General features: G+C 44.6%; 1 protein-coding gene across 1 annotated transcript in view; it reads right to left on the bottom strand.

Moving 5' to 3' along the window:
* GRIK4 (glutamate ionotropic receptor kainate type subunit 4) overlaps positions 1-15,910 on the bottom strand; it is a 433,443-nt gene that overhangs the window by 273,020 nt on the left and 144,513 nt on the right. Inside the window, 1 exon segment of the mRNA XM_056860247.1 lies at positions 11,650-11,781. Coding sequence (XP_056716225.1) covers positions 11,650-11,731 — 82 coding nt within the window. The 5' untranslated portion in view covers positions 11,732-11,781.

The following is a 15,910-nucleotide window of genomic DNA, read 5'->3' as shown; positions in this document are numbered from 1 at the left end:
AGAAGAAGAAGAAGAAGAAGAAGAAGAAGAAGAGGAGGAGGAGGAGGAGGAGGAGGAGGAGGAGGAAGAGGAAGAGGAAGAGGAGTAGGAGTAGTAGTTGGGTTTTATACCCCAATTTTCTCTACCTTTTAAGGAGAATCAAACTGGCTTACAATCACCTTCCCTTCTTCTCCCCACAACAGACACCTTGTGAGGTAGGTGGGGCTGAGAGAGCTCTAAGAGAGCTGTGACTGGCTCAGGGTCACCCAGCAGGTTTCATGTGTAGGAGCAGGGAAACCAACCCGGTTCACCAGATTAGAGTTCGCCACTCATGTGGAGACTTCCGGTGGTGCTGCTGGGGAGAGCACTCCATTTCCCCAGGCTGTCCTGGGAGAAATCCAAGTTTGCGTTATTTCTGGGGTACATAGATACCCCAATCCGACCCTTGCAAGTGGGTTGGAAAGCAGGAACTCCCTGCAGCCCGCAAACGCGGTTTGACCTCCTAGGTACTCTGAGGGGGTTTTTTAAGCCCCTCGGAGTCCTGGACGCCGGTCCTGCGAGGGCACTAGGGAAGGACATCGCCAAAACGCAACTTAGGCATCAAGCTCCACCCTCCACCACCTTAATACCAACATAAGGACTACATAAAGAAAAGAACCTCACCTCTTGACACCCAAGTGATTACAAAAGAACTCTTCGTCTACTTACTGGAAACTTGAACAGACGGGGGGCTGATAAGAATATTTCTGGGACCCCCATTCCTCCTTAATCCGAACTGAAAAAGTTTGATCTGAGTTAGCCATCGGGATTAGCGACAGGAGCCTTATCAATCCGATCAGCCTAAACCATAATAAAGAGTCGGAAGGATACCTTTTGATTGACAAGAACTATCACCAATGGGTCCAAGGGAAGGGGAGGGTGATTTTTCTTCCTGATTTTCCGGCGAAGAATATCCTGCCACGTTTGCAGTAAGGGAGCGCCTGGAACGGAAGACCCTCTATAACAACCTATCTATCATCGGAACTAAAATAACAGGAAGTAGTTGTAGGACCGATTACGCGTCGCACTCGAGTTACTTGGAAATCATTCCTGAAGGAACAACCATCGAGAAGAGGCGGTAGAAGGTCCACGGCACTAGCAACTTCCTGTATACTTCCTGATCAGCCCGACCTAGAGCGACCGAAAAAAACTCACTGGTATTTCAAAACTTTAAAACGCAATTCTAGAGCCAATTTCGACTCTTTTCAATCCGAAAAAATTATAAGGCTGATGTTTGAATTATTATCTTTTAATTAGAACTTTAAAGGCCCTGTCTGTGGACATGTATTTTACCAGCTTTTTTTGGCTTAATACATAGCCCTGCTCCTATGAAATCAAAGGGAATTTTACAGAATTCAAACATGGAAAAAAAAATACAGGACATGCTTGCTAAACATTCTGAGGCGACAATTAAACAATTAAAACAGATTTCAACACAGATGGCTCAACTGATTTCAATGATGACGACTCTTGACCAATCATCACAGGTAGGCAATCAGAAGTTGGATCTGGTTATAGAAGACATAAAAGTCTTGAAAATTCATACGATGACCACAAATACAGACATACAAGCAATGGACTCTTCTGCCCAAAAAGTCATGGAAGAATACAAGGATACAAAGAAGAAGACAGAAGTTCAAGAAAGCAACCAGCCGGCGATAAAGAGATCAGACATACAAGAAATAGACTTTTCATTTAAAAAAGTCATGGAACGACGTGTGGATATAAGGAAGAAGAGAGCAGGTCAAGGAATACAGATTGAAGCCACGATGGAGATGAAGCCCAGAAAGAGTTATTTTTGGATACGTATCCTGTCTGAGGAAATGAGAGAGAACAAAGAAATCCTGTTCCCATACCTGACTGGCCTATTTCAGTTACAGAAGGAAGTATTAGACCATGGTTAAAGGATTGATTTAAACATGATTGCTGGATCCAAAGGCTTTGATAGTGTGGACGGGTGGCATGGCTATTAATGATGTAGTGGAATTAAGATTAAGACATCATTTTGGGAATAAAGGGCTAGAAATTCTTGAGAAAAAAGACTGGATTGTTAAAATGTTTGAAGTGGCAGAAATGGCAAAACTCACAGCTATTCTAAATGAAGAAAATGACGTTCGGTTTCTGGGGGAATGGGGGGCGTGGATGCATTATTGTGAATATGAGTTAAAATTGGGAAGAATGGAAGAATATTTTCTAATCTGATCCAGAGGATTATTTTTGGTTTTTTTCATAATGAATAAGCATAATTATATTTACTAACAGATTATGGTTTTTTTTTTATACAGGATATTGATAGTTTATTAAGATTAGATTAACTACGACGAGATGAACTTTTTATAAAGAGGAAGATAGAGGTGAAGGGGAAGTCAAAATTTTCCATTTCTTTTTTTTCTTTTTTTTCTTTATTATATGTTATGGAACTATAACAACTTTAGGTTAGAATTGAAATTTTATATTGTCATAGATGTTGTTTAATGCAATGGAAAATTTTTAGTATAAAATCCAATAAAATTTATATAAAAAAAAAAAGAGTTCGCCACTCATGTGGAGGAGTGAGAAATCAAACCCAGTTCTCCAGATTAGAGTCCGCTGCTTACGTGGAAGAGCAGGGAATCAAACCTGGTTCTCAAGATTAGAGTCCGCTGCTCCTAACCACTACACCATGCTTGAAGAAAAAAGGGGGCCGCACCAAGGCAAAATGAAGGCAAGGAAACAAATGGTGCAAAAAGAATCAATTCTCTAATAAGTTATGTTTTTGTTTTAGAAATTTTTTATTGTTTTTCTTCAATTAATACAGAAGGGAAAAAGCAAAACAAGAGATAATAACAATCATGAAATATAATGACTTCCCCTCACTTCCCTCCCATCCAGTAACTAATTGTATGCACTTTTGATTACATATTTTAATCCCTAAATTATATTGAATAATATAAAATTATCTTATCTTGGCTATAGATAACACTACTAAAATCTCAATAGAACCAGTCTACCAAATCAATAATAGGGATTAAATCAAAGAGTATCGTTTAAATGATCCCATTGAGAAATAATTTTCACAATAGCTTCTCCACGCCTCCCATTCCCCCCAAAATTGCGCATTATCAGTCTGATTTATCAAAGCTGTAAGTTTCGCCATCTCTGCCAGTTCCATCATCTTGTTTATCCAATCATTTATTGTCGGTAACTCGTCAGTCTTCCATTTAGCTGCATATATCACACGTGCAGCTGTGGTGGCATATATCAGAAAAGTTCAATGAGTAAAAACAGTATCTGGAATCATACTTAGTAGCATCATTTCAGGTGTTTTAGAAATATTTTGTTGTAAAATCTTCCGCACTTCGTTATAAATCATATCCCAAAACTTCTTTGCTTTTTCGCAGGTCCACCAAACATGATGAAAAGAACCTATATCTTTGTTGCACTTCCAACAGTTTGGTGACATTGAGGGGGATGATTTTGCAAGTTTCTTCGGCGTTAAATACCATTTGTACATCATTTTATATACGTTTTCTTTCAATGTTTGCGAAGATATAAGTTTCAAATCTTTTGTCTATAACCTTTCCCAATTCCGCAGCATTATATCATGTCCCAGCATTTGCGCCCAGCTAATCATAGTAGGTTTTATCAGTTCTTGTTCACAATAAAGTTCTAACAATAATTTATATATTTTAGATATGAGATGATCATTTGTATCCAGTAAAACTTTTTGTAAAGATGATTTTGTTCTAAGAAATCCTGTTTTCAAATCCTGTAAATAAACTGAATGTATTTGATAATACTGGAACCAAGATAATAAGTCTTTGACTTCTTCATAATCTTTAAGTGAACATATTGTACCGTCGCATTTCAAAAGATCCTGATAGGTTAAGAATTGAGCAGGTCGTAGTGGGCGCAAAGTTAACATCTCTTGTGTTGAAATCCAAAGTGGTGTTTTTACTTCTAAGAATTGTTTATATCTGATCCATACTCTGTAAAGAGATGATTTAACCATATGTTGCTGAAACGATGCATGCATTTTAACTTTATTGTACAGCAAATAACCATGCCATCCACTTCTATCTAATAAGTTATGTTAACCCCAATGCGTTTCGCGCATGGCTTCTTCAGGGGGGAATCTTTCAGATTCTACTTTCACAACGTCCCCCAAGATTCCCCCAGAAGAAGCAATACGTGAAACGCATCGGGGTTAACAAAACTTGTTAAAGAATTGATTCCCTTTGCACCAAAGGGAAAGGCTGATGGATAAAACAAGGCATGGAAATGCCGGAATCAAGGCAGCAGCGTCCATCTGGGCTTGCACTACGCCTCTGGGTACGGCCACAGAGCGGCTGCAGAATGGGCCCATCCCAACTCATGGAACAACTTTGGGGGGCTCTGGTGATCTACACTGAAAGCATTGGGGGGGTTTACTTTTGAGAAGCATTGAACTATGTTAGGGAGAGGGAGGGGAGAAGAGGTCGGGAGAGTGGGAGGCGAATGAAAATGGGCCACCTGGGAAAGCGTAGGGCTGGTGTGCCCTCCTCTATGAGGAGGCGGTACTGGTGAATGGTAGCTCTCTCCCCACACCCACCCAGCAATGTTTCCTGAAGGAACACATGAGCACATGAGCCAGTGTGGTGTAGTGGTTAAGAGCGGTGTACTCTGATCTGGACAACCGGGTTTGATTCCCCACTCCTCCACATGAGAGGCGGAGGCTAATCTGGCGAACTGGATTAGTTTTCCCACTCCTACACATGAAGCCAGCTGGGTGACCTTGGGCTAGTCACAGCTCTCTCAGTCCCACCTACCTCACAGGGTGTCTGTTGTGGGGAGGGGAATGGAAGAGGATTGTAAGCCAGTTTGATTCTTCCTTAAGTGGTAGAGAAAGTCAGCATATAAAAACCAACTCTTCTTCTTCTGCTTCCCACAGGTAAGAAGTGTGAACGGTGTGGTGGGGGTGGAAAGAGCTGTCAAGTCGCAGCTGACTTATGGCGACCCTGTAGGGGTCTACCCCATCAGGTTTTCAAGGCAAGAGATGAACAGAGGGGGTTTGCCATTGCCTGCCTGCTTAGACCTGACAAACTTGGGCGAGCCTGGCTATGCATCCTTAAACACTCGTATAGACATGTCTGGGCTGACAAGTCCAATCAGGGCTTCCAGAAACACAAACATCCATGTAGAAGGACATATATCTGTCATTGAAAGGAACACTTTTAATAAGGGCAGTTGGAACCTTCATCCTCTACACACACACACACACACACACACACACACACACACACACGTCATTTTATTTGGCCACAGTCCTGGCTTTTAACATTTCAGCACACTCCGTCCGCCTACTTTTAAATTTCTCTCCAGAGTCACTGAAGTTACCAGCCACCCACGGGACACCCACCTCCCCAAATGACACCACCTGCCCCTCATGTAGGGTTGCCAACCTTCAGGTAGTAGCTGGAGACCTCCTGATATTACAAGTGATCTCCAGTCGATCGAGATCAGTTCCCCTGGAGAAAATGGCTGCTTCGGCAATTGGACTCTATGGCATTGAAGTCCCTCCCCTCCCCAAACCCCGCCCTTCTCAGGCTCTGCCCCAAAAATCTCCAGGTTTTTTCCCAACCCAGAGCTGGCAACCCTACCCTCACATGTTGCCTGCAGAAAGGGGCCGAGATGGGCATTTGTCATCACCAGTCTCAAAAGTTTTCCAAACTCTCTTTCCCTCAATCTCCGCTCCTTTCCAGTTATTGCATGCTCGATCTCCCTGGGAAAGGGACTGCCCTTTGTGAAGCCTATGTGGCTGAGTTTTCAAAAGCAATTAAGCAATTTATGAACACAAATCCCGCAGAGTTTCAAGGGGACTTGTGTTTCATAAGCGGCCGCCTAAAAATAGTTTTTGTGCCAGCGCAATTAAGCTTGTCTCTATAATTCTAATAGCAAAGACAGCAAAAAGCATCGGGGTGGGGGGGGGAGGGAGCCATATTTTGCTGCAATTCTACACAGTGTGCCCTATTGCACAGTCTATATTCAAACTCACACAAAGGTAGGTATGGGAATGCCACAAATATCTACTGGGAGGGATTCTTCCCCAAACTGGATCTTTGCAGTCGCAGCAGGTACATGACAAATGGCAGGACTGAAAATGTGGGCACAAGAATTTGGGGGGAGGAGAACAGTAGCAGCTTAATTTACATATTGGACATGGAATGCACAAAAAAAATGAATTATGTCAGAAAATGTTATGCATTTGGAAGAGGACCAATGTACAATTAAGCCAAAGGCACATGGGATTTATAATCATGATTATCCTGTGCTTCTTATGGGGGAGGGAGTAAATTGGACTTTAGAATGGAAACAGTGCATAATTAAACCTATTGTACATGAGGTTCAAAATTGCAACAATGGCAATGGGGGTGGAATCATATATTTGCTTTGAGGTGGAGGTGCATCCCAAACATGAGGAGACAGTGCTTGGTACAGTAGACACGTCTGCAGAAATAAAGCGGAAGGTTCTGCACATCCTCAGGTCAATGGGCACAGAGACATGCGTCTTCTAAAACTACACAACCATTCCTGCACATAGGCCCCATTGCCTGCTAGGTAGATCTGGGGCACTGGCAGCTACTGTGAAGAAGAGGAGCATGAAGGTGGGTCGGCAGGCGAAGGAGGACATCCGTCCACCCGGTTATTTGAGCAGGATCTCTTTTTATTTTGACACACAAAACTCTATGAAGGCATGCCACTGGGCACGGCACTTTGAAAGCCTTTGCATGATCCCAAGGGACCGTTTCTCCATCTTTTTAGCATTCCTAGATAGCTCCACTCCAGGGGTTTCTCTCTGGGAACAGCTAGCCAGCTGATCACACACAAATGCGCCTTATTGACCTAGTTCTCCTCCAGCTCATCTGTTCTCCACTCTTCTGTTTCCCCTCAGGAGAGGAGTAATTAGCTCTTTTCCTTTGGAACAGGCCAGCTTGGACTGCACCATCTCCAAAGGAGGTATGATCAGTAGCCAAGAGGTGTGCTAGTGACCACTAGCCAGAAGGGAGGAACATGTTTGCGTATTCTCTTGGGAGGTTTTATTTTCCTAAACAGTCCTCCTGTCTTTAAAAAGAAAGGTTTACAGGGGAAAGAGTCTGTGAGATTCGAGTAGGGTTGCTAACCTCCAGGTACTCAAACAAAGGCTACAAGTGCTAAACAGGAGATAGGAATTCAAAGTTGAAGCACCAGACAGTCTTATCCAGCCGTCCATACATAGCAGGAAGGTACATTCCTTTTCTTCATGAATGAATCCTTTGGCACACAGAAGGACTAGAAGCTTGAAAAAATTCATTATGAAATGGGAATTTTACCGGAAGCCCATTGCGCAGTGTCCACTCTCCGTTGCTTAATTGTATTAATTTTCTTGTATGGACTTTTATGACTTTGAGCGCTTTGTGCCTGTTCTACTCTAGTGTATGCTTTGTGCGTTTTTGTATTTTGTTTACATCAGACCGGTTGGTCTTTTTTCAACTGCGGTTGTCCTTTGTGAGGCTTTGCCTCCCAATATATTGTTCTTAACAGCCTTACTGTGTTTTATTAGCCTGATTTTGGGCTTGGTTTGTCTGGTGCTTCAACTTTGAATTCCAATCTCCAGGTACTAGCTGGAGATGTCCTGCTGTTACAAGTGATCTCCAGCCGATAGAGATCAGTTCCCCTGGAGAAAATGGCCACTTTGGTCATAGAGTCCAATGGCCAAAGCGGCCCTTTCCTCCAGGTGAACTGATCCCTATTGGCTGGAGATCAGTTGTAACAGCAGGAGATCACCTATTACCTGGAGGTTGGCAACCCTACACTCAAACGACTTCAGCAGCACATTTTATTGGCTGTGAGTGCTGAAACCTGATGAACGACAGCTGGGTACCCAAAGGTTGGGTGGAGAAAGGTAAAATAATGTTATGTAGAAATATATTTATTTTAGGGCACTTATATCAGGGTTAAAAACATTAAAAATGATAGCAGCTATTAAGGCTGATAAACTTAAACCACACACCATACTCGTTTCGGCCAACTGGCCTTCATCAGTGGTCAGATAAAATCCCATATAGTGCACACACAAACAATATACAAATGTGTCACAATATATAACAAGAATTATAAAAGCCCAGGTAGGGGTGTATATCAATTTTCACATCTGAAAGCCCACTAAGGTGGAATACCTGCAAGTTGTTCTACTCCGGGCATACAGAGTGTGCATGCTTGTATCAACCTGATAAAACGGTCCCCTTTTTAACCCGGATATAAACACCCTAAAAAATATATAGTTCTACATAACATTATTTTACCTTTCTCCACCCAACCTTTGGGTACCCAGCTTTGGGGTTTTCAGGTAGGGTCTCCCCCCCTTTCTTTCTTTATTGACCTGATGAACTACAGTCACAAAAACACTGTCTTGTTTTTGTTTCTAAATGGAGCCCGGTGGTTTGCCAGTGTGAAACTCGGGCAAAAAGCATTGAGAAGGACCTGCTCTTGCCATGAAAAGGTTACGAATTCTCCTTGTCCATACGATACAAGATAATACAGCCATCAGAGGAAAGAGTAAAGTATTGCCGGTGCCCATGCCACCAATGGGGAAGGAAAGATTAGCCTCTTCTCTGTGGCAAATGGTTAATGAAATCAACTCGTAACTTCCAGTGACAGTTGGCAGGAAAGCGGCTTCTTTTCTTAACGGCAAGACGAGGTGTCAATGCGGCGAGACAAGTTTCAGAGAGAGAATTTCCGCCTGCATTTTCCTCCTCGTCTACCAGAGCAACAAATAAACTCCATCAGCCAAGACTGCACAAACTTGAATCCCGAGGGCTGCCAGCCTCCAGGTACTAGCTGGCGATCATCTGCTATTACAACTGATCTCCAGCTAATAGAGATCAGTTAACCTGGAGAAAATGGTTGCTTTGGCAATTGGACTCTATGGCACTAAGGTCCCTCCCCTACCCAAACCCCACCCTCCTCAGGCTCCACCCCCAAAACCTCCCACTGGTGGTGAAGAGGGACCTGCCAACCCTACGAATCCCGCCATCAATAGGATTATCAGGTCCCTCTTCACAACTGGAGAGAGGTTTTGGGGGCGGAGCCTGAGGAGAGCAGGGTTTGGGTAGGGGAGAGACTTCGATGCCATAGAGACCAATTGCCAAAGCAGCCATTTTGTCCAGGTGAACTGATCTCTATTGGCTCGAGATCAGTTGTAATAGAGGGAGATCTCCAGCTAGTACCTGGAGGCTAGCATCAATTAAATACCTTTGGTTCTTAATAGTTTGATGCTGCCGCTGAATGGAATTAAATGCCTTTTTAAAAAAGAGAAACAAAAATCTCACTTGTGAGACCACCACCAGCCGCAAAGAGACGTTTAAAGATGAGATGCTGGGAAAGCAATCCACCCGGAAGTTACCCAAACAAATTATGCCTTTCCTAGTGGCTGTCTCCACGGGGCCTTGACTGCAAATTTAGATATAAAAGGCTCCCATAAGGTGGCATTATCTTGATGGAAACTCAGGGCGGGCATACACTGGCTCATAATTTATGCTTTGGAAAGCAAGGCGCTGCCTAATGCACACAATTAAACTGCGCAAAGGAGAACGCTGGGGCTTTTGTCGACTCTGCAAACATATATTGGTTTGATATCAGTTTAAATGTCACGGCTTCGCCCACTGAGAAGCCTAGTTTGGGGAAGAAACTGAAAGCTCTGTGGAACGACCCTCCCTTAGCAGAGCCATGAGCTCTCTGGGGCTACCACAGAGAAAAGAGTGACCACTGAACCAGGAGTATTTTGTGACAAATTGTGACAAATTTCCCCCCATAAAATGTATGCATTTTTCCATGCCATTTTTGGGCACCCATAACTTACCAGCATACAAATATAGCATGTGTAAATGACATAACTGGACATATAAATACCATACTAATTGTGTATGAATTGCATAAATACATGTCAAAAGACGTAAAGACACACAAATCATCATCAGCAACCAGAATTGGTGGACCGAAGCTGTTCACAGCAACGATGGACAGATACAAAAAAAGGACCTCTATCCACCCAGGACTGAGAGGTTTGAACACCCCTGGTGTAAGCTGAGCCAACCAGACACTCCTACGGTAGCAATGCCAGAGACCAGGGGGGATTTGGACATATGAATGAGCATACGAAGACGCCTTATACTGAATCAGACCCTTGGTCCATCGAGGTCAGTGTCGTCGACTCAGTCGGGCAGCGGATCTCCACGGTCTTGGGCCAAGGTTCTTCACATCACCTACTGCCAGATCCTTTCAACTGGAGATGCCAGGGATTGAACCTGGGGCCTTCTGCATGCAAAGCAGAGGCTCTCCCACAGAGCCACAGCCCTTCCTAATATGGGCTTATCATGGGACCCAGGAGTAGGGTTGCCAACCTCCACGTGGTGGCTGGAGATCACCCACTATTACAAATGATCTCCAGGCGATAGAAACCAGTTCCCCTGGAGAAAATGTCCGCTTTGGCAATTGGACTCTATGGCATTGAAGTCCCTCCCCTACCCCAAACCCCACCCTCCTCAGACTCCACCCCCAAAATCTCCAGGTATTTCCCAACCCAGAGCTGGCAATCCTACCCAGCAGCAATGACAAAGAGCATAGGTACTGCCAGTATGGAGGGACTGCTTGGTTCAGCTTGCTTCTGGCCACCACGTACTTTCCGGGAACCATTCTGGAAAGTTAAGGAGTCAGACCGCCTCTACACCCAACCCTGAGGTTTAGACTGCTCTCACTTAGCAGTCATGAACTTACAATTCTGTGGCATATGAACCCAGGCGTAGCTGAAACATAACAAGCGAAAAGCGCACCGATAAATGTGACATTACAGTGCAGAATCTTTAAAACTGGCACAGCTAGAAGACAACAATTACAGCAGAGGGGGGCGAATCTACAGTCTTTGAGATACCAGCTTTGCCAAGTTTGTTACAGAGAATGGTCTCCATTGTTAGGGTTGCCAGCCTCCAGGTGATTCAAGACAAGAAACAGCACGTAGCCCAAATTAATCACGATATTACCACCATACAATAGATCTAAACCGATACAAAAATCCCAAGTATACAATACGTGCTGTTTCTTGTCTGAGTTATCCTCATTACAGCATAGGGTGTTATTAATTTTGGATTTTAGCCTCCAGGGGATGGCTGGAGATCTCCTGCTACTACAACTGATCTCCAGGAAGGGTTGCCAACCTCCATGTAGTAGCTGGTGATCTCCTGTTATTTCAACCGATCTCCAGCTGATAGCGATCAGTTCCCCTGGAGAAAATGGCCACTTTAGCCATTGGACTCCATGGCATTGAAGCCCCTCCCCTCTCCAAACCCCACCATTCTCAGGCTCCACCCCAAATACCTCCCGCCAAAGGCGAAGAGGGACCTGGCAACCCTATCTCCAGCCGATAGAGATCAGTTCCCCTGGAGAAAATGGCTGCTTTGGCAACTGGACTTTATGATATTGGAGTCCCTCCCCTCCCCAAACCCCGCCCTCCTCAGGCTCCAGCCCCAAAATCTCCAGGCATTTCCCAACCTGAAGCTGGCAACCCTATCCATGGTTATTACAAGTAGCAACACAGATTAGCCAATACGAGAGGTACAGATGTTCCCCACCCCTACTCACCAATCCTCAGAGAGTGGGGGCTGGCATCGATCTTCATTAGCCACACCAGAAAGAGCACCAGAGGCGCCAAGGTCCGGGGCATTTTCTATAAATCCTCATGGAGCCCTGCGGTGGTCTGGGCATGACATAACTCTGTCGAACAGAGAGGAAAGCGCCGTGAATGGAATTACTTCTGTTAGCCGCAAACAAAGCAAAAAACACGTTCTCCCCCCCCCCCAGTAAAAAAACCCCAAGGGACTGGCTTTTCAAGAGGAAGACTGCTCATGAGAAAAACTACACCGAGCTAACTCGAGTTTGGGCCGGCATTAGGGTTTCCATTTGCCCACTTATGGCAGGAGACCTCCAGGCAATGGCAACCTTTGCCCATCGTGCTCAGCTGATCGACAAGTGGAAATTTGGGGCAGAGGGGGAACAGTCCTAGGGAGAAAAAATAAAAGTAAGGCCTTGTCCCTATCTTTCAAGATAGGGATGCCAGCCTCCAGGTGGGACCTGGGGATCCCCCAGAATTTGGGGGATGGAGCCTGGGGAGGAGGAGGAGAGGAAGAAGAGTTGGTTTGTATATGCTGACTTTCTCTACCACTTAAGGAAGAATCAAACCAGCTTACAATTGCCTTCCCTTCCCCTCCCCACAACAGACACTCTGTGAGGTAGGTGGGGCTAAGAGAGTTCTGAGAGAGCTGTGACTAGCCCAAGGTCACCCAGCTGGCTTCATGTGGAAGAGTGGGGAATCAAACCTGGTTCTCCAGATCAGAGTCCACTGCTCCAAACCACCACTCTTGACCACTACACCATGCTGGCTCAGTGGGGCATAGTGCCACAGAGTCCACCCTCCAAAGCATCCATTTTCTCCAAGGGAACTGATCTCCGTAGTCCGGAGATCAGTTGTAATCACAGGAGAACTCCTGCCACTATCTGGAGGTTGAGCAAAACAAAAATAAAGGCACCTCCGTGCCTATACCGAATAGGTTTGGAAATTAGCACGGGAAAGTGGTACACAAATGCACATAAACAGGTTGCAAAAAACACGTCTATAATGAGTAATGAAGATGGAAAGAACAAAACAAGTGTACAACATGAAAGCTTAGCAACTAAGTGACTGGTTATATACAAATATACAAGTAAGCATGAAACAGTCTATTGGTGTGTATCTGGAGGCAAAAAGTCCTCTTCTGAGTTTCAAAATTAATCAGTTCAGCAGGATATCCAATAGTAGGTATAAATCCAAAAGCTAGGGGACAGCTGTTTCACATTCGTTTCTTCAGCCCCACATTGCATCCCAATGGGATACTAGTGTGGTAAAATTCTATAATTCTTACTTGAAGCTAAATACAAAACAGCTGCTGACACGCAGCTCCCAAGTGCATCTCCTTCCTGAGTTACCGTATATACTCTAGGTTTCCTTTTTGTAGCGTATATACGGTAACTCAGGAAGGAGATGCACTTGGGAGCTGCGTGTCAGCAGCTGTTTTGTATTTAACTTCAAGTAAGAATTATAGAATTTTACCACACTAGTATCCCATTGGGAACCTGTTGACAGTGCTGCTGCAGAATGCTGAATTGAAATGGACTTGTATATGTAATTGACTTACTATAAAATGAATGTAAGTATGCTTTTCTATGTATTTATTATTAGTGGCTAAATCAGTATGATACCATTTTAAATAATATATTTATATGTAGGATGCAATGTGGGGCTGAAGAAACGAATGTGAAACGGCCGTCCCCTAGCTTTTGGATTTATACCTACTATTGGATATCCTGCTGAACTGATTAATTTTGAAACTCAGAAGAGGACTTTTTGCCCCCAGATACACACCAATAGACTGTTTCATGCTTACTTGTATATTTGTATATAACCAATCACTTAGTTGCTAAGCTTTCATGTTGTACACTTGTTTTGTTCTTTCCACCTTCATTACTCATTATAGACGTGTTTTTTGCAATCTGTTTATGTGCATTTGTGTACCACTTTCCCGTGCTAATTTCCAAACTACCTGGAGGTTGGCAACTCTACGGGTACCCATTGGGCAGATGGCAACCCTGAAGGTGCCAGTGGCCAAACCCCACCCTTCCCAAGCTCCAACCCCCAAATCTCCAGGAATTTCACATCCCAGCATCAGTAACCTTGGGTAAAATTGATACGGTTATTCTGAAATATATTTAATAACTGCAACAAATGTCCTTGACCCACACCGCAACCTTAGTTAAAACTGATATGGTTCTTCTGAAATATATTTAATAACTGCGACAAATCCTCTTGACCCACACTGCTTTTGTTCTATTGATTCTTGCATCGATCTGAGCACAAGCCTTTAAACCTTGTTGCGGAATGCCTTAGGCACCAGCCCCTCACCCTCCCAATCTAAAACAGCGTCTGCAAAAGAGGAGGAACTGATCCAGCGCTGGAGGCCAAAGCCTCGGGCCCAACCGCCAGCTACTCTTCCCTAGGGTTGCCAACCTCCAGGTACTAGCTGGCAATCTCCTGCTATTACAACTGATCTCCAGCTGATATAGGTCAATTCCCCTGGAGAAAAGGGCCACTTTGGCAATTGGGCTCTATGGCATTGAAGTCCCTCCCCTCCCCAAACCCCGCCCTCCTCAGGCTCCACCCCAAAAGCCTCCCACCGGTGGCGAAGAGGGACCTGGCAACCCTACTCTTCCCGCTTTCTGCAAGAATGACGGGCAACTGGAGAGGGCCTGCTTATCTGTCACTTTGCATAAGTCCTTGCTGGGCTGACCCATAGCACAGGGTGCATCTCCATGCATTTATGAATGTTGATTTTCTTCCCTTTTGAAGAGGCAGCTGCAAAACCGAATAAAGATCATGGTGAAAACAAGGAGAGAGGTTGGAAGGAGGAAGATTTAGAGATGGGGCTTTGAGAATACGCTGTCATATCCAGCAACTGCCAATGTCGCACCGATGAATTATCCTTCCATATGTCCCCCCGGGGGTATCATACACGATTTACCCACCCCTCTTCACTCTTTTTTAAAGTCATATAAACAAATTAAGGCTAATTCACACATTCTGGATATGCAAGAGCTTGCCAAGAAAAATAGATGCCAGACTCCGTTTGTTACTTTGCTTGCGTTTGCACCACCTAATGGGTCGGATTAAAAAAACTGCTGTGTGTTTTCAGCTTTAAAAGGCGATCAGTTAATAGGGATGGCCAAACCCCCACCCAAGAAATGTTGGCATATAAAGAAGAGCTCTGCTTAAATCAGAGCCAAAACCCATTTGGTCTACCATCCTGCTTCCCAGTTGCCCCCACTGACAGTGGTCAGATGCCCCCAGAAGGCCCAACCCGAGGAGCAAAGCCTTCCCCTATTGTTGCCACAAACAACTGGTACACTACTACTGAACATGGAGGTTCCATTCAGCCATCATAACAACAGTCAGTGATTGACCTCTCCTCTTTGAAATTTGTCAAGTTTCCTTTTAAAGCCACTTAAGCTGGCAGCCTTCACTACATCCCCGGGAAGCAGGTTCCACAAGTTAACTAGATACTGTGCAAACCGGGGTCCAACCGATCCAGAATCGTACTTCACACAGGGACCAACCTGTTACCCTGGAGGGCCACCCAACAGGGCATGGAGGGCAAGGCCTTCCCTGATAGTTCCTCCTAGCCTTAAGAGCCCGACGTTTACTGACTCTTAGGGTTGCCAACTTCCAGGTGGTGGCTGGAGATCTCCTGGGATTACAACTGCTCTCCAGGCAACCGAGACAGCTCACCTGGAGAAAATGACTGCTTTGGAAGGGGGACTCTATGGCATTATACCCCAGAGAAGTCCATCCCCTCCCCAAACCCAGCCCTCCTCAGGCTTCACCCCCAAAATCTCCAGGTATTTCTTAACCCAGAGATGGCAACCTGACTGCCTCTGTATGTGGAGGCTCCTAGTAGCCACTGATGGACTGCCCTCTCTGAGTTCGCCCAATTCCTTTTAAAAGCAAACTTGAAATGGCAATTCCAGCTGCAACCCATCCAAACACTTCAAAAAGATGTGGTATAACAATATCAGCAAGAGGAAGCTCCCAAAACATTTCAAGGAGCTTCGCTTTAGCTTGGTCAGATCAGAAATGGGCACCACAGGCTCAAGAGGGAGAGGGTACCAAAGAGGGCGATGACCGCACAGTAGGATCTCTTTCATATTTATTCATTTGTTTATTTTATTATTTATTTTTCAGATTTGTATCCCACCCTCCTAGGGTTGCCAACTTCCCTGTTGTGGCAGTCGAGGGAGGGCTGAATGCCATATACAG

Source organism: Euleptes europaea, chromosome 14, assembly GCF_029931775.1.
Source record: "Euleptes europaea isolate rEulEur1 chromosome 14, rEulEur1.hap1, whole genome shotgun sequence".
NCBI lineage: Eukaryota > Metazoa > Chordata > Lepidosauria > Squamata > Sphaerodactylidae > Euleptes > Euleptes europaea.
Note: the sequence above shows the minus strand (reverse complement) of the source record. Positions and strands in the feature narration are given on the sequence as shown.